We start from the raw sequence: 24750 nt of genomic DNA, 5'->3' as shown, positions 1-24750 counted from the left end.
AAATAAGAATTCTCTCTTTAATGCATTATGCGGTCCGCTGGCCAATCAATTACAAACGGGTGTGAGTTCCTGGAATGTCTAGTATTCCTGACATACATCCTTACATCAGAAATAAGAAGACTAATATCAGATGAACACACACTATGAAAGTACCGATAGACCAGCGCCAAACAACCCACACTGCGACGATGATGAAGGTAGGCAATAGAGTTGGATACCCCACTGTCCCCAATCAACGCCATCGCTCTCCTCTGTACACGGTCCACTAGCTCCAGGGTTGATTTTGAAGCTCCAGCCCATTTTCGGCCTTATGAAAGTGGTGTAGATGTTATGAAGATCAGAAGGATTGAAGTAATTCTTACACCGTTTAAGGAAGCCTAAACACTTGAATGCTTCTTTCGACACTTCAAATACATGTTTAGCCCCACGGACATCATTTATTTATTTATGGATTTATTGTCTACACAACAAGATAAAAGTCTTATAGTTAGAATGTAGATTTATTGTTATATAATACATCGGACTAAAGTAGGTTCTTAATAAATAAACAAGGCTAAATAAAAAGTGGAACAAAACAGTGTTTACAAATAAAAAGTGTTAAAAAAAAAACAGCCGTATGTTATTAGGAATTTAACAAAAAGCACAAATAAAAAATTAATACAGAAACAAAATAATTTAAAAAATTGTTTAAGCAAAATTTAAAGAAATTAAATATCAGCTGACTATGAGAAAAATTGAATAAGCCGTTTCCAATAATCTTATGTACAAATATTAATGATCTGGTATTTAGAAGATTGTTGAAACGAAAGTCCAAATAGAGAATCTACATATTGCGAAACATGCTGACTCCTTTTTAAACCATACACATAACGGAGTATGCAGTTAAAAGCTACATTCAATTTTCGGAGGATCGAAGAATCACAATTCGAAAAATGTTTTCAACCATATATCAAACCTGGAACTAGGATTGTTTTTGCCAGAAGAATTCGGATATTTGTGGGTGTAAAGGAGTGTGTGATCCATAAATGCAATGTTAGCATGATCAGACCAGCTCAAAGAACTGTTGCTAATCACGCCTAAATTCTTCGCACTAGATACAATATCAATCGTCTGACCATTAACGTAAATATCCGGTTGTCGCATGTTGAAATTTTTGTTTTTGTGAACAACCACATTACATCACTTTGTATTTTCATGCCCAGAACATCAAGAGCTTTTGATTGCTCAACATCTACACCGTTGATAGACAAAGATGATCGTAATGGGTCAGCGAATCATTTGTGTGACAACAAGCAGCACTTAGTCTTCCGTGCATTAAAATCTACTCGATTCATTCGACCCTACTCAGAAATGGCAAATCCTGGCAGAGTGTATCGTCCATAACTCGCCTCTTGTCCTCAATCTCTCGAAGACTCGAAGGCATATGATCGAATAAGTACGAATGAAATAGCTTACTGTCATCCGAAAATGAGTAGATCGGATTCGATGTGTGACCCAACAGATCGTTGATGAAAATAAGAAAAAGAGAAGGAGAAAGAACAGAGCCCTGGGGTACACCTGCGGTCAATTTGTGCTCATTGGATGAGAACCCATCTATAACGACTCGAATAGTGCGATCTCTGAGAAAGCTCGAAATAAATCGAACGAAGCCATTGCCGATTGTAAAGATGTCTCATCTTATCACATAACAAGAAATGATCCACAGTGTCAAATGCCTTAGAATGGTCAAGAAGAACAAGGAAATTTATTTTGCCATTCTCCATATCTTGTCACTACTTCCCATATCTTTTCACTACTCCCAAATGATAACACAATGACAATACAGCATAAACTTATGTATGTAGAAATCACAGCTACGTTTTTCTCCTCTCTTAATCGATAGATACATCCCTCTGACAATGGGTAAAAACTGACTTTGGAGCAAACGACGTTGCCCAAATCTCTGTGGGACCATAAAATCGAAAAAAAAAAATAATTTTAGTGTTTTCATGTTTTTGTTTTTTTATTTGATTTTGTACATAAGTTATGTGTAAATGTGTATACATTATTAAATTTTGTATCATAATACATATTAAATATTATTTTAGTTATTATTAATAGTTTTACAATCTTATACAATTTGAGGGACTTGCTAAACTAGATGTTGGTGTTAACATGCAATTTTGGGATGCACAATTTGAAAAGTCTATTAAAATAAGGGAAGAATTTTGTATTTTATTTTATTAATAAGGGAATTATTGGCAGTTAAGATAAAAGGCAGAGAGAGAGTTCCAAAGACTTTGCCAGGAGGCTACATCAAACTAAATGAACAGCAAAACTGGCAGAATTGCCTTCCTCTCCGACTGAAGGGAATAGGGGGCAGTTTTAGGTTTGACAATAACAAATACAAAAATAAAAAAATTTTATGTTATAAATAAAATCAAAAAAAAACTAACTTATCAAAAAAAATAATAAAAGTAAATCTTAATATTACAAAAAGAACAAAGCTATAAATACTTTACTGTTTTGTTATGTTCGCATTCCGTTACAAAGACATTGAGGGAGCGTGGACCAAGTCATCGTGTGTCGTCCCGAGTATTCACGGAGGTGCTTGGACTAAAATCTAGACTTAAGTTTAAAAGTAGTATAAGATTCGTTTTGTTTTCAAAAGAGAACGACACTAAACTTATGGAAAAGTAACGAGATTTAATTGGCGTTGCTTAATTTGGCTGAGGTCTCTTTGTCGTTGGTTAATTATGGTAGTCCTAATATTTATTGGTAAAACTGGAAGTTTTGAAGTAGTTGTAGACATTGGGCCAAGCAGCCAGCACATAGTCTTCAATGTCGCACTCATTGCTGCCGCGCAAAATACGGAAGTAGCCGTGCTCACCCCACCAAGGACCCCAGGAGTTGGCCGCAATCTAGGTATGAAGTAAAAGTGTAGACTAAATAAGCGCTTCCTACTCAAATTTCATGCTTCAACTTACCCAGTATTTGAGACCATCATGCTCTTCACCCCAGCCAACCAATTTGACTGAGTGGAATCCGGTGGGACTGCTGCGGCTGGCAGCACTGTGGCGATACACACCGCCCGAGTACGAGAAGAAATCTCTGTAGATGCGCATGGTGGCCTGCACAGGTCCCGAGTTGTAAATTTCTGCCATTATATCAGTCTCGTTTCTGATGGAGTAGGCGGGGCCCACTGTGTAGAACTCATCGCGATCGACTCCAGGTGCTGGCCGGCAACCATAGGATGATAGAGAACGTTTTTTGTGATAAACTTTGCATGTTTCACGATATCCAACATAGGGATAGCAATTTTCATCCAATACACTGTAAAAAATTGCAGGGGGAATTTAGAAGGAACGCATTGACTTAAGATCATTCTTGCCTACCCTTGTTTGTGAAGATAACGCCAGGCAGCATCCAAATGACCACCATCACAGCCTTGTTGTTTCCTGGTGCAGGACAAAATGTTTTGGGGTGAGAGCTGTATCACTTCCTTGCCTTGACTTTGAATAGCATAACGATCGGAAGCCACCGAGGAGGTAGAAATGACCCAAGAGGAACCGCACCAGCCTTAAAAACAGGAATGCAAAAATTATGAAAATGTATTTGGCCCAATGCCCAATGCCCAACCCCCAACCCTTACCTTGATCTGGTACATCGGAAATGTATTCGGACCACTTGTCAACGGCATTGAAGTTTCTGGGCAAATGATCAGCTTTGTTGTGTAGACCAATCATGGCCTTGACACGATAGGTGGGTTCTTTGGTGCCCAAACGCTTCACCAGACCCTCGGAGTACTTGTGGCCCCACCATTCATTGTATTTGCGAGCTGACCAGCCCAGAGAACGTATCGAGTTGACATTGTGAATCAAGTCTTCATCGGTCAAGCATAGATCCTTATCGCACACCACATGACCACCCTCTGTGCAACGACATTCGTTGCAATTGTCCCGAGTCGTGTTGTAAATACTAAAGTGTATGCCATTGTGCAGGCAGCTGATGATTGGATCTGGTTCATTCATACAGAATGAACGATAATCGGGACAGCAATCGGCAGAGCGCTCGCGATCACAGAAAGCATCACAGTAGCATAGAGTATCTGAAAGTAATCGGAAGCAAACCTTAAGAAAAGTGCTCTACTTTTGTTCCTTCAAAAAGTGGACCCACCTGATATAGGCACTGAACAGCTGTCTTGTCTGTCGCTACAGCATCTCTTGATCTGGGCGCAGTAGGGTCCTGGAAAATCCCTTCTCAAGGTCTCATCGAAATAGCACTGCGATACAGCGACCAAGGCGAACAAGCACGCTGCCCACACTGTCAGCTGCCTTGGGCTTGGCATACCACTTTTGGCCATATTCACAGAAAATCAATCAATCCTTCTGTGTGGAGATATTTCAAAAACAATTTTATCTGTTGGAAGATAGGAGGGGAAACAAACACCACACCACAATTAGTTCAACGTTTGTAGAGGAAGTATCGAAATATCACTTAAATAGCTAATGTAAATTAAACATAAAAAAGCTTTTAACTGCACCTTTATATAATAGATATAAGTTTTACTTTATTAAGTTAGGGAGATAAGGGTGACAATTTCATAGTAAATATTGCTTGCCACCAGCCACTGGGTTTTAGTGTTGTTTTAAAAAAAAATTTATACTAAAAAATCACCATCCACTGCATATAGTCTGCGCTTACATTTTACGACTAAATAATATAAAAATGTATATAAAACTAAATTAACAATTTAACATAATAATAAAATAGCAGATTTTATTAGAATCCTGTTCCAAATACGATTTTTGCCTATATGCCACTTAAATAAATGTTGAGATGTAGTATTGAAATGTTTTAATATATTTGTTACATATTTCATTTAATTTTCAACTATTTTTAATTTGTTTCCATTTGAAAACAGCAGAACTGTTGGCTGTTTAAACCAAAAATTACTGCTGTCCCATCTTCAGCAAATATCCGATCCGTACAGTATGGGACTTATGGCAAAGGTATTTGGGAGCCGACTTCAGATTTGATTTATCCAACCCTTGGGACAAGTTTGCTGATAATAGCAAACACTGTCTGCTGCATATAAGTAGTTAATTTTGCTGCTATTATAGCAAAAGTTCTGCTATTATAACAATAGTTCTGCAATTTCAGAGCAGCAGACTTACTGCTGAAAACGACTGTTGCTTAATTATGGAGGGGATGTTAAAAGAAAAAATAAAAATCAAATGTGTGTTTTAAGTGGATGTTTATAATCACCACTAAATGTACACTTTCCACAACCATTTTTTTTTTTTTTTTAAATTTAGAATCAAAAGGCCATGTCATGTCATGTACAAATTAGTAGAGTAATAATACACAAGTAAAAGCGTGCTAAGTTCGGCCGGGCCGAATCTTATATACCCTCGATCATGGATAAAATTTTTCGTGTTCTGTTCCCGTATCTCTGTTGTGCTGTTTCAGGCTATGTTGAAGGTCATGGGAGAAAAAGTTATATAAAATTTCAGCCAAATCGGATAGTTAATGCACCCTTTAGAGGCTCAAGAAGTCAAGATCCCAGATCGGTTTATATGACAGCTATATCAGATAATGTACCGATTTGCACCATACTAAACACAGTTAACAAAACACCTCAAGCAAAAGTTCAGCCAAATCGGATAGGAATTGCGCCCTCCAGAAGATCAAGAAGTAAAATAGGGAGATCGGTTTATGTGGTATTTGACACGTTGGAGGTTATGGGAGAATCTTTTGTTCAAAATTTTAGCCAAATTGGATAATAATTACGCCTGCTAGAAGCTCAAGAAGTCAAGATCCAAGATCGGTTTATATGGCAGCTATACCAAAACATGCACCGATACGGCCCATTTACATTCCCAACCGACCTACACTAATAAGAAATAGTCTTGCAAAATTTCAAGCGGCTAGCTTTACTTCTTCGAAAGATAGCGTGCTTTCAACAGACAGACGGACGGACATGGCAAGATCGACATAAAATTTCATGTCGATCAATAATATATATACATCATTGATTGAGGAGTTACAAACAGAATGACAAAATTAGTATACCCCCATCCTATGGTGGAGGACATAAAAATGCGAGCGAGCTCAGCAACATTTCCAACAAAATTTCTAAAAACAATTCTAAAAAAATGCCTAAAGTAATCCAAACAAGTAACAACCGAACATAAACCAGCAAAAAGGCATTAATTTCGTCCGGGCGGATACCTACCATCTCGGGTATATATGCAAACCAACTTTAGTCCAAATCCGATAAAAAAAAATGCATAATTTATGCCCCCATAGCAGGTATATCGAAATAAGGTCTGATTTGGACCAAATTCGGCACGGACATTGAGTGGCCTAATAAATAGAAGTCACTGTTCAATTTTGTTGAACAAAATATTGGTCTTTTTGGCAGCTTTATCCCAATATAGACCGATCTGAACCATATAAAACACGGATGTCGAAAAGCCTAACCTTAGCCACTGTGTCAAATTTAAGCGAAATCGGATTATAAATGCGCCTTTTATGGGCCCAAGTCTTTAAATCACCAGATCGGTCTATATGGCAGCTATTTCCAAATCATAACCGATCTGGGCCAAATTGAAGAAAGATGTCGACGGGCCTAACACAACTCACTGTATCAATAAATGCGCCTTTTATGGGCCCAAAACCTTAAATCAAAAATTGGTCTATAAGGCAGCTATATCCAAATCTAAACACATCTGGGCCAAATTGAAGAAGGATGTCGAAGGGCCTAATACAACTCACTGTTCCAAAATTTAGCAAAATCGGACAATAAATGGGGCTTTTATTTGCCTAAGACCCTAATTCGGAGGATCTGTGCAAAGTTTCAGCTCAATATCTCTATTTTTAAATACTGTAGCGTGATTTCAACAGACAGACGGCAGACATAGCTCGATCGTCTTAGATTTTTACGCTGATCAAGAATATATATACTTTATATGGTCGGAAATGGATATTTCGATGTTGTGCAAAGGGAATGACTAAATTAATATACCCCATCCTTCGGTGGTGGCTATAAAAATTGCCTAAAAATTTTTTCCTGCAGATTTGTATACTTAACACAGCAGATTTTGTTTGCTGAATTAGCTGACCCAAATGTTTGCTAATACAGCAGCACTATGTTTGCTGGAACACCAGTATTGTCTGTTTTCCCATTTTTAGCAGACAAAAACATCTGTTTTGGCAAACATTTTGCTGTTTCGGATAACAATTTTGGTTGAGTGTAAAGTATTGAACTGAAATTAAATGTATTTAGGTGTAGAGGGCGTATCTTACATATAAACTTGGTGCTAAGTGTCATGAGCGGCAGCGCCACTCCAAAGAAACCTCCCAATGATAGGCAATAAGTAACCTAATTTATATCGAGTTTTTTAATAAGAGCGCTTCAAAATTTTTTTTTTTCAAATAAAACAAAAAGGTTTGTGATATCAATGAAATTCTTTATTTCTGTGAAAGTACGTTCGATGCCGTTATGTATGGAAGTCGATTTCTTTTGCATGGCCACCGCGGGCACGCTTGCAGAATCAAGCATAAATCGGCCGATACTGCTGCATTTTGGCGTTCGATATTCGTACGAAGTTCATCAATTGTCGGTGGCTTGTTGGCATAGACCATAGACTTGATGTAGCCCCACAGGAAATAGTCTAACGGCGTAAAATCGCACGATCTAAGCGGCTAATCAACGGGACCATTTCGTGAAGTAACACGTTCTCTAAACTTGTTTTCCAATTGGAGCCTATGATATTCTGTTACCATTGAACGGTAGTTATTCCGATTCACAGTAACGTGCCGGTCTTCATCATCACGGAAGAAGTACGGCCCAATGACGCCGCCGCCTCTTAAACCCCACCGAACCCTAATTTTTTCGGAATGCAATAATGACTCATGGAATACGTGTGGATTGCTGTCTGCAGAAATAAGCCTTATCACTGAAAATGATTTTTCGATGAAAACGATGAGGCCACTGACTCCGAATTTCGGTAGTAAATTTTAATAATTACCACTCGTTGTTGGCTCTTTTTATCTTTTCATCATGAAATGGCAAACTTTGCTGAAAAAAATTTGTATGCCAATCGGTTTACATTCCTGTTCCCTCAATGGTTAAAAGAACACCTCACACATACTAAATTTCTTGAAAGCAACATAAGGATTTTTTTAACCAGGTATTAAATTATCAAAGGTTAATGCAGATTCTCTGCAATCTTAAGCAATGAAAAACAAAAGTTTGATCTCATTCTTTTTGCATATATCTATACAGCATCTTGATAAGATACCGGCTGCACATTAATCGTTGTAAATATTTTTACTGCCATTTTTATAAATTTATTTATTTTCTTTGCTTGAATGACCTAAAATTGTCAACAGACAACGGAAAGAAAACAAAAACACAGTTCTTCATTTATTTATTCTACGTTTTCAAAGCATACGGCAATTCATTTTCAAAGCAATTCTTAATTAGTTGAAAAAGGGAATGAACAACATTGAAATACAGTCATGGTTGTAGAACTCATTATGTGTGGATTTAATAAATATACAAAAGTACGTTGGGTACTTTCTTCATTTCGAAAACAAAAATAAACAAATAAGGAATTCGTCCAAGTAATTCAATGCACCTTTGCAATTTAAATTGCCGTTTAAGTTGACATTAAACCTTTGAAAATATCTTAATTAATGTCTGATATAGTGATGGAAAATATTCATAACAAAAACACACACACAAACAATGTCAAACTATTTCAATAACAATTTAATACATACATATATGGTTAATACAGTTCGATCTATGAGAAGTTCTCTTTTGTATTGTGGAATATATAATCAAATCACACCACAAATTCATGGCTTGTTTCGGATAAGATTTATATGGCATACCTAAAGATTCAAATGTTATTTGTTCCTTTGAATTAAATTTTAAATTATTTCTCTTTTGTTTGTTTTGCTCAGGCAAATTTTGTTTCAGAATATTCATTATCTTCAAATTTTAGATCTCGTTTTCAAAATATTTGGATTGCAAGTGCGAATTCCAGTTTTTAAATTAACATCTATATCATACATCCACTGCTATGGAATGAATAGCTATTTTAACTACATCAATTTTTCAATTTTAACGCCTGCAAAGATTACTCTCAGAGCCTACAAATAAAAAATTATTAAAATAAAACAAAATAAAATGAATTAAAATAAAATAAAATAAAAAAAAAAATAAATAAATAACGTAAAATAAAAAAAAAATAAATAAATAACGTAAAATAAGAAAAAAAATAAATAAAAAAGTAAAATAAAATAAAATAAAATAAAATAAAATAAAAATAAAATAAAATAAAATAAAATAAAATAAAATAAAATAAAATAAAATAAAATAAAATAAAATAAAATAAAATAAAATAAAATAAAATAAAATAAAATAAAATAAAATAAAATAAAATAAAATAAAATAAAATAAAATAAAATAAAATAAAATAAAATAAAATAAAATAAAATAAAATAAAATGAAATAAAATAATATAAAATAAAGTAAAATAAAATAAAGTAAAATAAAATAAAATAAAATAAAATAAAATAAAATAAAATAAAATAAAATAAAATAAAATAAAATAAAATAAAATAAAATAAATTAAATAAAATGAAATAAAATAAAATAAAATAAAATTAAATAAAATAAAATAAAATAAAATAAAATAAAATAAAATAAAATAAAATAAAATAAAATAAAATAAAATAAAATAAAATAAAATAAAATAAAATAAAATAAAATAAAATAAAATAAAATAAAATAAAATAAAATAAAATAAAATAAAATAAAATAAAATAAAATAAAATAAAACAAAATAAAATAAAATAAAATAAAATAAAACAGAATAAAATAAAATAAAATGAAATGAATGAAATAAAGTAAAATAAAATAATTATTTTAAAATAATATAGAATTAATATAATATTAAAAAAATAAAATAATACAAAATTTAAAAATATAAAATAAAATATCATAAATAAATATAAAAAATTAGCAAAAAACTGAATAATAAAAAATAACTAGCCGAACCGGGCCTTTTTAACTATCTAATATGTTTTTAGGTTGGGGACACTTCGCCCTGAATGCGGATATCGATTTCGTGCCACTGTAGCCTATGACGCTGAACGGCTTCGAATCCTGGCGAGAACATCGGACAAGCGGTGTTTATCCCCTCTTAATGTTGGCGACATTTGCCAGGTACAATGCAATGCATGGTCATTTAAAAAATTTTCCCCAAACAGGTGTCGCACTGCGGGATGCCGTTCGGACTGGGCTATAAAAAAGAGGTCCCTTATCATTGAGTTTAAACTTGAATCGGAAAGCTCTCATTGATGTGTGAGAATTTGCCCCTTCTCGGTTCCTGGTGGTAATGTTCTCATTAGGAGAAGGATGGCATCTCAGATATTTCGACTCAAATATGGATATCAAATTCGTGCTTTAGGGCGTACCCTAAAACACTTGGCTCCAAAATTGGATATCAAATTCGTTTTCTACTCTCAAAAGCCTTTAATTTGAGTCCCATATTGTCATAATGGGTCAAATAATCAACGTATCTTAAGGAGGAAAAGGCCACCTAGACTTGAACGCAAATTTTAATATGATATTGGTAATTTACTCCCTAATACCGTTCAGTCCCCTATAGTCATGGTAGGCTAATATGCCCATTTGGGGGTGGGCGATCTCCCATTACTTGGACCTAATGTTTTATGCCATATTTGTAATCTACTGCCTAATACTTTTCATTTGAGTCCCATATTGACATGAACTACGAATATATCGGTTTAGAGGAGTTTTGGGGCGGCGGGCTCCGCTGGGTACTTGAATCCAAATTTTAATACCATATTCGTTTTCTGGTCTCCAATACCTTTCATTTGATACCCCTATTGTGCCCATCGGACCACTTTTGGATATTGGTGGCGTTTTTGAGGTTAGGGGGAGGGTCCGCCTCCTCCCGATATCTAAAAATTATATAACCTATGTTTCCTTACAAACAAACCTACACAATCTATGAAAATTTTAAGAAAATCGGTTCAGCCAAGTATCATATGGTCATAATTGGTCTAGTGGCGTTTTTGAGGGTTGACGTGACTCCCTATACTTCAATCTGATTTTGTATGCCAGATTCGAAATCTACTCCCAAATACCTTTCATTTGGGCATCATATTGAAATGAACGTCCAATAAGTCTGGTTGGGGGGAGTTTTGGGGTTGGGGCGGCCCGATGGGGACTTAGACTCTACTTTTAATACCATATTCGTATTCTACTCTCCAATACCTTTCATTTGATACCTATATTGTACCGATCGGTCCACTTTTGATTTTGGGTTTTGATTGCCTAATGTGCCCATTTTGGGCGTTTTTGTGGGGGTGGGGTGACCTTCTATACTTCGAGATTAATTTGTGTGCCAGATTCGTTATATATCCCGCATACTTTTCATTTGATACCCATATTGTCCTTATCGGTCCACTTTAGATTTTGGGTGATGTTTTTGGGGTAACGGTGGAGGATCCGCCCCCTTCCGTTATCAATAAATTATAAAGCCTTTTCCTATTTCCTGACTATATTCGTAATCTACTCCCGAATACCATTAATTTGAGTCCCATATTGTCAAGATCGCCAATTAAACCTATTTTATGGGGTGTTTTGGGGCTGGGGTGACCCCCCAAGAACTTGGACCCAACTTTTATTATGAAATTCGTAGTCTACTCTTGAATACCTTTCATTTGAATCCCATATTGTCCCGATCGGTTAACTTTTATTTTTGGGTAGTACTTTTGGGGTAAGGGGGAGGATCCGCCCCCCCTTCCGATATCAAAAAATTATATAGCCTTTATTTCCTTCCAGACCGGTTTAGCCGTTTGTGAGTCTATACGGAACAAACAAACAATTGAATTTTATATATAAGATGTAAAAAAAACACTATATGAAATGTGTATAAATTTATTTTTTTGGAAACGTTCCTTAAAGTTTTTTTTTTTGGTTAATATTTAAAAATTATAATCCAATCAATTTTTTATCAATTGTTTTATTTCTTTATTTTAACTTTCTACCGAAAATTCTTAAGCACAGTGTAGCAGTTAGTACATGACAATAACCGCAAAATGAGAACAATTTGCAGCACCTTTTAAACAAAAACTGTTCAAACCGCATTAGACATCATAAATAAAAAGCGGCCGACGATAAAAGTCAAAACTTGTAAACGAGATCGTGAGTGCAGAGCGATCTATGAATAATTAATAAAGAAATTTGTGCCAAAAGAATGGCTAGAGTATCTATATTTTAATGACTTTGTGTCAATAAATGGTCTTTATTGTTATGCGTCTCCGTTCATTTACATTTAAATTTCTTTTCTTTTGAGTCGAAGTGATTCAAACATGTTGTTCTAGTTGAATCACACACCTCTTTTTAAAACTAATAGCCAAAATAATAGCCAAAAAAACGGAGGCAGCCACAGCAGAAGCAGCAAAAACAACATAAAACCCACCATAAGAGCTGATATTGTTAAGCTAAAAAATGCTTGATAAACAAATGGGCTAAAATAAATTTAAAGCAAAACAAAAACATTTTCTTAAGAAGGAACCTAGTCAAGCATTGTTATTATTACGATTATGATTATTTTGATAACTTTTGTCTTTGCCTGCTCCTTTCTTTTGGGTGAATGTGGTGGTAGAAGCTTCGATTAGAAGACAAAATAATTTCGGGTGGTCAGTCAACAGCATAAATATGGCAGGCAGACAGACACCCAGAACTTAATTCAGTGCTTAATATTTCTAGCTGCCCGAGTGGCCATGGGTGAAGGCAGGGAGGTAGTTGTGGATTCTTATAAATGATCGCATTTTAAATCTCATAAATGCCAGCTTAACAAACCGGAATGCGAACTTTCCTGATTAAAAAAAACAAAAGGTTTGCTGTTCACAAATTTATGCAAATTTAGCCTAAAATTATTGTAAACAATTCATACTTCTTAGACAGCAAAAAAAAGGAATGACGTCAACTGCTATTCATGTTTGCTCTTTGAAAGTTATTATTAGACAAAATACATTTCAATTTGCCTATTTCGAAAGTGTATCGATCCTTCCCAATGTTGGTTGGTAGATTGTTTTATAGACTTGTTTCTCCGCAATTGGTTTTTATTTATAAATAAACTATTTGTTGTTTTCCCTGATATTGGTGATATTTAAATTTGCGCCAACTAATAAATTTTCCCAAGCAAATAGCATGTGCCAGAGCAAATGTTTACCTCCACAACACCACTGGTATAGGAGTATCAAGCAAAAAGGCCTATTTAAATTAATTTTAATTTATGTATGTTGTATTTTTGAATATATATTCGAAAAAAAAAAATCTGCAAGAAATCAACCTCAAAACCCATATGGAAGGGCAAAAGTCGGGCAATGCCGACTTTATAATATCCTACACCTACCCTATAAGTACAATGTGGGAGCTATATTCAATTCTGATGGACCTCGGCGGATGTTTGGGTTATTAAACAATCGGTATCAAATTTCCAAAAAGACATATATGTTCCAGCTGTAATAACTACGGTTGACAAATGACTACATTATTGCAAAACAAGTAAAAGCGTGCCAAGTTCGGCAGGGCCGAATCTTATATATCGCATGGATCGCATTTGTAGAGTTCTTTTCCCGGTATCTCTTTTTAGGCCAACATATAATAAAAGAAAAGAATTGCAAAATTTCAGCTAATTCGAATAAAAATTGCGTCCTTTAGGGGCCCAAGAAATAAAATAGGGAGATTGGTTTATATGGGAGCTAAATCAGGCTATTGTTCTATTCAGACCATAATTTACACGTATGTTGAGGGTCATGAGAGAAGTCGTTGTACCAAATTTTAGGCAAATTGGATAATGATTGCGACCTATAGAGGCTCAAGAAGTCAGGATCCCAGATCAATTTATATGGCAGCTATATCAGGTTATGGACCAACTAAAACCATATTTGACAAAGTTGTTGGAAGTCATAACAAACCACTTCTTGCAAAGTTTCAGCCAAATCGGATAAGAATTGCGTCCTATATAGGCTCAAGAAGTCAAGATTCCAGATCCGTTTATATGGCAGCTATATCAGATTATGGACCGATCTAAACCATACTCAGCATAGTTGTTGGAAGTGATACCAAAACACCACGTGCAAAATTTCAGTCAAATCGGACGAAAATTGCGCCCTCTAGAGGCTCAAGAAGTCTAGACCCAAGATCGGTTTATATGACAGCTACACCAGATTATTAACCCATTTGAACCATACTTAGCTTAGTTGTTTGAAGTGATACCAAAACACCACGTGCAAAAATTCAGTCCAATCGGATAATAATTGCGCCCTCTAGAAGCTCAAGAAGTCAAGACCCAAGATCGGTTTATATAGCAGCTATATCAGGTAATGGACCGATTTGCGCCATACTTAGCTTGGTTGTTTGAAGTGATAGCAAAACACTACGTGCAAAAATTCAGTCCAATCGGATAATAATTTCGCCCTCTAGAAGGCCCTAGAAGATGTCAAGACCCAAGATCGGTTTATATAGCAGCTATATCAGGTAATGGACCGATTTGCGGCATACTTAGCACAATTGTTGGATATCATAACAAAAGAAGTCGTGCAAAATTTCATTCCAATCGGATAAGAATTGCGCCCTCTAGAGGCTCAAGAAGTCAAGACCCAAGATCGGTTTATATGGCAGCTATATCAAAACATGGACCGATTTGGCCCATTTACAATCCCAACCGACCTACACTAATAAGAAGTATTTGTACAAAATATCAAGCGGCAAGCTTTACTCCTTCGGAAGTAAACGTGCTTTCGACAGACAGACGGACGGACGGACAGACGAGCGGACATGGCTAGATCGACATAAAATGTCACGACGATCATGAATATATGTACTTTATGGTGTCTCAGACGAATATTTCGAGTAGTTACAAACAGAATGACGGAATTAGTAAACCCCCATCCTATGGTGGAGGGTATAAAAATCTGACGAACATATATATGGGAGCTATATCCAAATCTCAACCGATTTTTTCTAATTTCACTAAGCTTCGTCTCTAGGCCAAAAAACATGCATGTATCAAATTTTAAAAAGATCGGAAAAAAATTGTGGCCTTTACTTTGTACATAATGGAGAGGCGGACAGACAGACGGACATAGCTAAATCGAATCAGAAAGTGATTCTGAGTCGATCTTTCTACTTATCAATGGGTCTATCTTCCTTCCTTCGGGGTGTTACAAACAAATGCACTAAGTTATAATACCTTATACCACAGTAGTGGTGTAGGGTATAAATAGAAGATACTTTCCTAGTAAATATACCTGTGGTTGCTACAAATTATTTTGAGAAATGTTTAGCAAGGCAAGAATTTCTTAAAACTAGACAAAATTAAAATTTAAAAAAGGTGATAAATCTTAGCTAAAATATATTCAAGAACAGCTCCCTAGAGCTTTAAAAACATGTTGACAAATATCTTTTACCGTAGCTCGTTTATTTTGAGAAATGTCTTTCGAAAATTAAGTCCATTTTATAGTAGTCATAATCATCTCATCAAACAAGATATTCTACATGTTTTGATCAAATTTCGCATCAAATTCGTTTTACTGGATGATATACCAGAGTTTTTTTTGCTAAAACGGCAAATTTTATGAAGGAATGTATCGATACAAGTATCTCGGAGATAAAGAACCAAGTTAATCGAAATGTTGTTTATATTCCTAGAGTATAATTAAACTTCTCCATAAACACCCCAACCGGACATGTTGATCAACTGGAAAAAAATTGGCAGTCGAATGACAATTTTACACCTAAGAAAATGCTAGGAATGCCCCATCCCCCAAACAACGGGTAACACAACAAGGTTTATAAAAAAAAAGGTTTCTACTAGAAGAGGCAAAAGTTGATGTAAAAAGTATTTATGAATAATGATAATATGAATGATGCCAATCAATAATAATAGTTTGTATACCTTCCATCATAGGATGGGGTATACTAATCTTGTCATTCCGTTTGTAACACCTCGAAATATACCCCTATAAAGTATATTTATTCTTGATCGTCTCGAAGATCTGATTCGTAAACGCCATGTCCGTCTATCGAAATCACGATAGCGGTCGAACGTAGAGCTATCCGCCTAAAATTTTCCATAGATACCTAATATTGATGTAGGTCTTTGGAGCGGCAAATGGGTCATATTAGTTCAGATTTAGATATAGCTCCCATATAAACCAATCTTCCGATTTGACTTCTTGGGCACCTGAAAGACGCGATTTCTGTCCGATTTGGCGCGGTGTTCTGTTATGATTTCCAACAGCTGTGCCGAGTACGGTCCGACTCGGTTCTTAACCTGATATAGCTCCCATATAAACCGATCTCCCAATTTGACTTCTTGATTCATTACAAGCCGTAATTTTTGCCCATGTAGTGTTTTGTTACCACTTCCAACAACTGTGCGAAGAACGGTCTAAATCGGCTTGTAACCTGATATAGCTCCCATGTAAACCTATCTCCCGATTTGACTTCTTGACTCTTTACTAGCCGCAATTTTTATCCAACTTGGCTGTAATTTAGCATGTATTGTTTGGTTACTACTTCCCACAACTGTGCGAAGAACGGTCTAAATCGGCCTGTAACTTGATATAGCTCCCATGTAAACCTACATATCTACCGATTCAACTTAATGAGTCTTTACAAGCCGCAACGTTTTTTTCCGATTTTGCTAAAATTGTCCATGCGCTGTAAACCGATCTCCCGATATGATATCTTTAGCTTCTGAAAGCTGCAATTTTCGTCCGATTTAGTTCAAATATTTCACATTCGTTCTGTTATGACTTCCAACAAATGTGCCAAGTGCGGTCCAAAAAAAAAACATAAACTTATGCCCTTGAACTAAACTTATTTTGTATAAAATTATAGCAGAATTCATGGTGGTGGGTTCCCAAGATTCGGCCCGGCCTAACTAAGCACTCTTTTACTTGTTTATTTTATCCATACTGGGCGGTTGAATTTAGGTATCATACAACTGTTTCGAAATGAGCACGTTAGAAATCATATACTAAACACTTTTTTCATTAGGTTTTAACGGGGTAATATGAGACAAAAACAAGTAAAAGCGTGGTAAGTTCGGCCGGGCCGAATCTTATATACCCTCCGCAATGGATCGCATCTGTCAATTTCTTTGAATGACTTTTTCACTATATATGCACGAGCTACATCAAGTTAATGGGGAGCCACCGTGGTGCATAGGTTAGCATGCCCTCCTATTGTGCTCAAACGCCCGGGTTCAAATCCTGCCCGCGATAACACATTAAAACATTTTTCAGCGGTGGTCATCCCCACACCTAATGCTGGCAACATTTGTGAGTATTTCAGCCATGTACAACTTCTCAACCAAGAGGTGTCACTTTTCAGTGACAAGCCGTTCGGAATCGGCATAAACAGTAGGTCTCACTATCATACAAGGAAACGCTTGTAATCTGATCTTTCCCGCTATAATTCTCTTGCAGTTGGGTTTAATCGGTAATCAAAATCTAGCTTATTTGTAGTCTACAGATTTGTAAGAGCCATTGCTTTTAAAATTAGGAAACCATTTAAAAATGATCTCACACATTTGAATGTTAAATCAATTTTTTCAATTAAAATTGTTTACCTGTACATAAAACATATAAATATAAATTTAAATCTAAATCTTTTTTGCTTTATATGAGCACATACACAGTTGGGGGGTTCGCTAATTAGTTTTGTAACTGGGATTGTAAATCGCTCATCTTTTTCATAGTAATAACCCCACATGGGGTACTATGAAAAAGGTATTGTTTACATGACCGCCTGCCATAATTCTTGAAAGGCTTTAAGCCATAAAACTATGAATGTAAAAATTCTTTAAATTAGTTCTAATAAATTCTCATTTATGTTTTACAACAAAGGCCTCTCTCTCTCTCTGGCTTTCAAAAATTAAAAATGAATTTGGAAAAAAAGCACCGAAAAACTTGTAAAATTATGATGGGCATTTTTGGCAAAAACACGCAACATTACATGGCTTTGGAAAAGAATGGAAGCTTCTCTGATAATCCGCTCATGTTCGAAATTAGCACACAACTTCAGATGATCTCATGCTGACTGGGTGGTACAAAATGGGCCGTTATCATGGTATTACTTGGCATTGTTCTGTCTATGTAACAGCTTTACTCCACTCCAGGAAGTCCGCACATTGGAAATGTCTGTTGAGTCTAGCAATCATGTGAAACATTTCAATGTAACAAACCCAAAGTCACTGGCTTCAGTTGGATGGCCTTACTGGGCGATTTAATTGGACCGGTTTATTGATGGGTTGACAAATCGTATCTAGACCCAATATCCGACATCTTCATTTAATTAGAATAATAATTTTGAATGCTTAACATAGGCGTTTAGGCTGGTGTTAAGTAGCCAAACTCCCCCTTCATTAGAATGGGATCTCGAAACCAGCGTCACTGCTGCCTACCTATTCGAAGATAATCAAATATTTTTTGGTCATTTGATTCCCTGTGGCTATTTGAGTTTATTTTGTGGTTATAGTTTTTTCGCCACAACCACATCAACGATGAACGGGGCTTTGCTTGGCTTTTTTGTTTCACATTTGCCCGCTGGCCCATTGCCATGTGCCCCGGTGAACAACATCGTCATGTGGCCACCACCGGGCCACCACAGGTGTCGTTCATCCCAAACCACAAAATCAACAACAATGAGGCTAAAAAACTCGTGTCGTACAAGATTTATATTATTTTTTGGCTAAAATGATTGCCACATAAAGAAATCAAACAAATGAGCAGAAGAGAAAAAACAATACTAGATGGGCCTTTTAGAACATTGACCACCACAAATGACTTTCAAGCCGCAAATAAATTTCTGTTGCGCTCTGATGGTGGTTATTTTCATTGTCGCCATAATTATTGTGGGAAATGGTGTGCGTCTTTGCTGTTTTTATTTTAACTCCAATAGACTCAGTCAAGTTGTCAGTTTGCCTCTGTTTTTGTTTATTTTTGGCCATTCTGTTTGCAAATTGAGTAGATATCAAGATTCTGATAACACCATGGGGCGAAACCAGAACCGTTAACTAACTGCGTTTGCTGCTCCTGTGTTGTCTAAACGTCGATCATGGGGCCATGCGATTACCTAAAAACAAAAAAGATCATCTTCAGCTGAGCGAACACTGACTCTAAAAAAAATAAACATCTGTATGCGTCCCAACAACAGACTGACGGACTGGAAGTTTTTGTGGTCAAAATTTGCATCATAAGCCCAAAGTATTTCAAACAGGAAAAAAAACCAAGATGTGAGGCAGATCACAGTTGGGAGATTGGTTCCGCGGTTGGATGGATGGATGGCTGCCCGCCTGCTTGGCTGATTTGCTGGCTGCTGTGGTGTTGAAGCTTCCTTTTCATGCTCAGTTTAATGGCAACCGCATGGCACAGACAGTTTTACGGTTCAATTTGAGCGACAATATTTATGGGGGACCTGAAGCGAGCTGTTGTGGCGGCGTCGGTGATTCTGCTACGAGCGCCCACTCAAATTTCATTTGATTTTAGTGTTTTAAAGTCCCTCACTTCATTTTCTGATTACTCCTCAAGTTTTTAATTACATCTTGGTGTGCAAAGGTAAGCGAGCAACCACCATCCAAAGTTTGGGTAGTTGTCAAAACAACACAAAACGCCAAATAATAACAATTTTCACACTTTTCAGCATAAAACATTTAAGAAATGCTGACTAAAGAAAAAACAAATCAAAACTACAGCATTAATGACAATCCTATTCCAAAGTACAAACCACAGGCAGACGGACGGACGGACAGACAAACGAAGAAATAGTGTTAACAGCCGCATTAATTTTTGAAAATATTTTGAATTCGTCAGTGTTTCACACCTTCTACCTTTAATAAAAAGGCTGCTAAATTGTTTTTTTTTTTTTTGGTAAACATACTTGTGTGTGTGTGTTTTGTCATTCTTCTTCCCTTGCATTTCGCAATTATTCGTAATGAAATTTGAGGCCATCCGCAATAGCTGTCAAGTTCAAGGAACGCACACGATAGGCACAAGACCAATTACATGTGTTATCAAACCGAAAGTAGTGATACCATATCGGGTAACGGAAATATATTCGATGGTGTTTGCTTTTCATGTTCTCAAGTGGGTAGAATGTCCAATGCAGCACACACACACACACACACACACACTACAGTGCGGTGCTGTGGAGAACAGTAGTAGTTGGAATCTATTGACTAATAGAATTTTATTGAAATGTGTCACAAGTATGAATCAAATCCATGAAAAAAGCTAAAAGTGATCAGACACAAATATAGATATATATATATTTTTTGGGGGAAGGTGTGTTTTGACTGTATTTTTTTCTTTTATAATCAACTGCTGCAACTGAAATGTGGGCCAAAAGTCGAGTGGTGCTGACTACAATATATTCAGTAATCATTTAAATGTAAACCAGACAATATCCTTACATGGATGTCATATCTAGTTCTGAATCGATTTTGATGTACTTCGGCAGATGTTTTTGGGCAAATCACAAACATCGGTTGATATATCGGAACAAACATCGGTTGATATATCGGAACTTGTTGTTGATCTCAACTAAGTTTGATTCACCAAAATATGAACAGTCATAAAAAAATGGCAGAAGTGAAATTTCGTCTGGATAGTTTATCTAGTGGACTTATGACGGACATATTAGGTGGATGCTACACCGAATGAACAATTGATACAAACGGTATTGATAGTATAGTAATACCAAAACAAATCCGCATGGATTATGTGAAGCATTGCAGATATCATACGGTATTGTTGTGGTATTTATTCATGGGGTTGATTTACTATCAATACCATACGGTATCAACTTTTCTTTCGGTGTATAGATAAATTCAAAACGATTTTAAGCAAAATCTTTATTGTACATCGTAGAAATCACAATAAAAGATACTCGTACTGTGCAAAATTTTGAGATGATTGTTGAACAAAGATGCTGACGTCCGATAAATACATGCATATAGGAGCTATATCTAAATGTGTATCGATTTTTATGAAATTCACCAGTAATGTCAAGATTCATAATTTTCTGCAGATCGATTAAAAAGTGACCACATTTTTGGAACATTAGCTCAAATTGGAAGAACATTTGTATATATGGAAGCTATATCCAAATTTGAAACGATTTCTTTCAAAGTTTTATAGGATTCGTGTGCCGCATTGGAGATTTTTAGATGGAAATTGCGGATTGTAATTTGTACACAAATCAATATGGACAGACAGATGGACATAGTTTATTTGAACAGAAATGTGATTCTGAGTCGATCCGTATAATTTTAAATGGGACCATTTCTCTTCCTTCTGGTTGTTACAAACAAATGCACTTAGATATAATACCCTGTACCACAGTAGGCGCGTTGGGTATAAAAAGAAAACTTTTTCACAAATGTGCAAACAATAATTGGAGTACAAGAATCACTAGTGTTATCATATTAAGTCTTCTAAAGTTACCTTTCTCCTAAGGGAGACGACCTATTCGACCATGAGAATTTCATTAGAAGGGAAGATAGATTTTGAAAAGTCACAAAAACAGAAATTCGTGATCGAAAAATCAATGGTCATAGACAGAACTGAAACAGCTCGCATTTTTATCAAATCGTCACGTGAATTTCCACAACCTTTCTCCACTTTGTTGGCTCAAGGATAAAAACAACTGATTATGGTGAACATTAGATGTAAATAAAGCTCCCATATATACCACCCTATTAACAGCAGTATCTTCGATTATCAATCCATCTGGAATAAATTTGGTTCGAATGGCTTTATTACCCAAACAGAAAGCTGTGCTAAACTTCATCAAAATTGTTTCAGATAAGGACCTCCTTTGCGGACTGGATAGGCTTTCAGCTATATACATAAGCACATATATTTAAACTTTTGCAACAAAACCAAAATATAGACAATTTTCTTCAGAAAAAAAATCTGTCAATTACGCACAAAAAGTCATTTTACCCATAACTAAGATGTCAGATTTGTAATGTTCGCCTAATTTCCCATATTCTACAAATCGATTTATATATCTTAAGTGGGATGTCAGATTAATGGCTTTAAATGGTTTTAATTTTGGCCCCATGTCCTATTGATTGGAATAGGGTGTTGGAGCTGACTCAAAGCCACTTGACCTCAAATATTATTGACAGACACGTAAACTTTTTTGAGTCCCTTAATTACCTCATTAAAGGTTTTTAAATTACACAGCTCCCTAGGGCCTACAACAGAGGCTTGAGTGTGAGGGGCTCCCCTACGCTTGACCTCAAATTTTGAAGTAAGAAACGGCCTCTATTCTCAATGGTTTCCATATTGTCTCATATCATATTCGTTCTCAACTCACAAAGACCTTAATTTTGGGTTCCATTCTTTCTAGTCAATCTAATGAATCTTTGTCCCATTTTTTTTTAAATAATAGGAAACCCTCAATAACCTTCTTTCACTTCACATGCATATTGTCACGATCGGTCTGCATTCTAAAGTTTCTTGACCCATATTTTTTACCACCAGATTTCTGTTCGCTCAAATCGATGCACCCATCACCAAAATTTCTTATGGGAAATGTTTAGTTCATTGTGACAGACTAAAGCCTCTGGATAGCATCGAATTCTCGTCCTTCACACTGGTAATCACAGCATGCTACCAACTCAGCTTCCGAGATGCCAACATGGGAACATAAGCTATATGAAGCTTCCATTTAGGTCAATTCTTTTGCCGAATTATTTTCTTGAATTAAGGCTTGCGAGAATTGAGAACATGATCTCAATTTACAAGACCATATATAGGTAAATTTTTATTTCTTTTATTTGCTCAATAATGAGGCAAGTTGTTAGATAATACATGACTATAGTACTTTGGAAACATTCAACATACATTTTTTTATGGACATCATGAATATTTTCAGTGGTGGTTATTCCCTCCCAATGCTGGCGACATTTGGGACGTACTGTACCATTTGGTGTGGCAGCCATGTAAAAATTTTCTACAAAGAGGTGTCGCACTGCGGCACGCCTTTCGGACTGGGCTATAAAATGGAGGTCCCTTATCATTGAACTTGAATCGGACAGCACTCATTGATATGAGAGAAGTTTGCCCCTGTGCATTTGCATTGCAAAGCACAGATTTTGGTTTTTTTTTTTTAAATTTGGGTTATATATATATAATTTGAAGTTTTTTAATTTCCGATTTCTAAAAGTGGGCTCAGCTTGTTGCTTGTATTTATGGATATCAAATGTAAATATGACAAACGTTTCAAAATATTGTAATACAATAATGTTTCAAAGAACTTTTTTGTCAAGTTATTGAGGAATAGTTTTTCACCTGTGACAGATTTTAAAACGCAAACAACTGATGTAAGAACTCAAGGTAATATTGACAAAGTAAATAAAAAATATAACACAGGAAATTTGTAGTTCAAATTTGCTTTAAAGTAAAATAAATAAATCAGCTTAAGTTTGGGTGAATAGGCAAACAGACAATAGTTGGGTAATTTTTTGATTACATGCCATTTTGCTTTCAACAACAATTTTGTGGAGAGAAAAGAAACAGAAGAGATAATAATCTGCTCAAATTACTTTCAAAGCATAAAAATTATATATACTGAGAATGAAAAATTGGACAGGTGGAATCTGATCAGGTATTTAAAATATTCATGAAGTAGTTTTTTAGTACATCAAGAAATCTAAGTTTGTTGTTTACAGCAAACAGTGTTTACTAAAGTTAAGCAGCTTTGGTTAAAATATATACAAGTAATGAAAATGATTAAGTAATGACAAATTCAACATGATGTTTTTGTTTCAGTTTTTTTTCTTGAAACCAATTTCTTTCAATTCAATTTTTTCAATGAAGAATATTTTTTTATTGTCTTTCCATTTAAAATGACATATATGCATTAAAATGTGCGAATTCATTTTTTGTTTTAGATTTGCTTAGAAAAATATTCCTAAGAAACATTTTGTGTAAGGATGAGTTCGTTGCAAATTGAATCTTTTGTATTACATATCTAAAGGATTCCATAATAAGTGTTCCATAACCATTCAAGTCATCTTGCATACAAGTTGCCACTTAAGTTGCAATTTTTTTTTCAGTGTGGCAAACATGACATTAATATTTGTAAAGTTTTTCAGGAACACGTCATTCACACCATACTTGAACATAATAAAATAATCATTTTTCAATTTCGACAATGTATTTGATGGTTATTTGAATGAAGGTGAGAATTTTTTAATTTTCTTATCCCTGACACTGATGATTGTTTATGTTATAGATTTTCACGCATTGTTTTTCAAAATAATTCTTATTATATGTAGTTCATAGTTTGTATAGAAAAAACTCAAAAAATTACGATAAAAATGCGCGGGAAGTTATTACATACAAAGTTATTGAATTAATTCACAAGTTTTTAAAATAAGAAATTATTCCATAAATTCTATAAATAAACACAGTTTCAAAATCACTTTGGAGATATTTACGTTTTATTTTTGTTGTAATAAACCGTTTTCTATAAGATTCTTTTATTTCACTTTCGACTAAGATTTCGTCCTTTTTTATTCGAAAATGAGGACAGCAGTTATCCTGCGACTTTGATTTGTCTTAACGAAACGCTGCACAAGAAGAATGATATTTCGCGATCACGGCTCGGTGTCAACTGAATTCACAGAT

The 24750-nt window shown here is 35.3% G+C and overlaps 1 protein-coding gene across 1 annotated transcript; it reads right to left on the bottom strand.

Moving 5' to 3' along the window:
- Positions 1-1975: 1975 nt before the first annotated feature.
- On the bottom strand, positions 1976-24750 carry LOC106095953 (tubulointerstitial nephritis antigen-like). Its single transcript, XM_013263412.2, has 6 exons — positions 24561-24750; positions 4156-4398; positions 3632-4087; positions 3375-3558; positions 2967-3312; positions 1976-2900 (listed from the first exon to the last, which is right to left on the bottom strand). The coding sequence occupies exons 2-6, from the start codon at positions 4340-4342 to the stop codon at positions 2745-2747; spliced, it is 1329 nt and encodes a 442-aa protein (XP_013118866.2). The 5' UTR covers positions 4343-4398; positions 24561-24750; the 3' UTR covers positions 1976-2744.

This window comes from Stomoxys calcitrans, chromosome 5 (assembly GCF_963082655.1).
Source record: "Stomoxys calcitrans chromosome 5, idStoCalc2.1, whole genome shotgun sequence".
NCBI lineage: Eukaryota > Metazoa > Arthropoda > Insecta > Diptera > Muscidae > Stomoxys > Stomoxys calcitrans.
Note: the sequence above shows the minus strand (reverse complement) of the source record. Positions and strands in the feature narration are given on the sequence as shown.

Bases quoted from the DNA above. Each gene is read 5' to 3' on its own strand.
- LOC106095953 (XM_013263412.2), bottom strand. From the start codon at position 4,342: ATGGCCAAAAGTGGTATGCCAAGCCCAAGGCAGCTGACAGTGTGGGCA. The intron at 3,313-3,374 runs GTAGGCAAGAAT...AATTTTTTACAG, and splicing joins CGTTATCTTCACAAACAAGG to TGTATTGGATGAAAATTGCT. The intron at 2,901-2,966 runs GTAAGTTGAAGC...CTTCATACCTAG, and splicing joins ATGATGGTCTCAAATACTGG to ATTGCGGCCAACTCCTGGGG.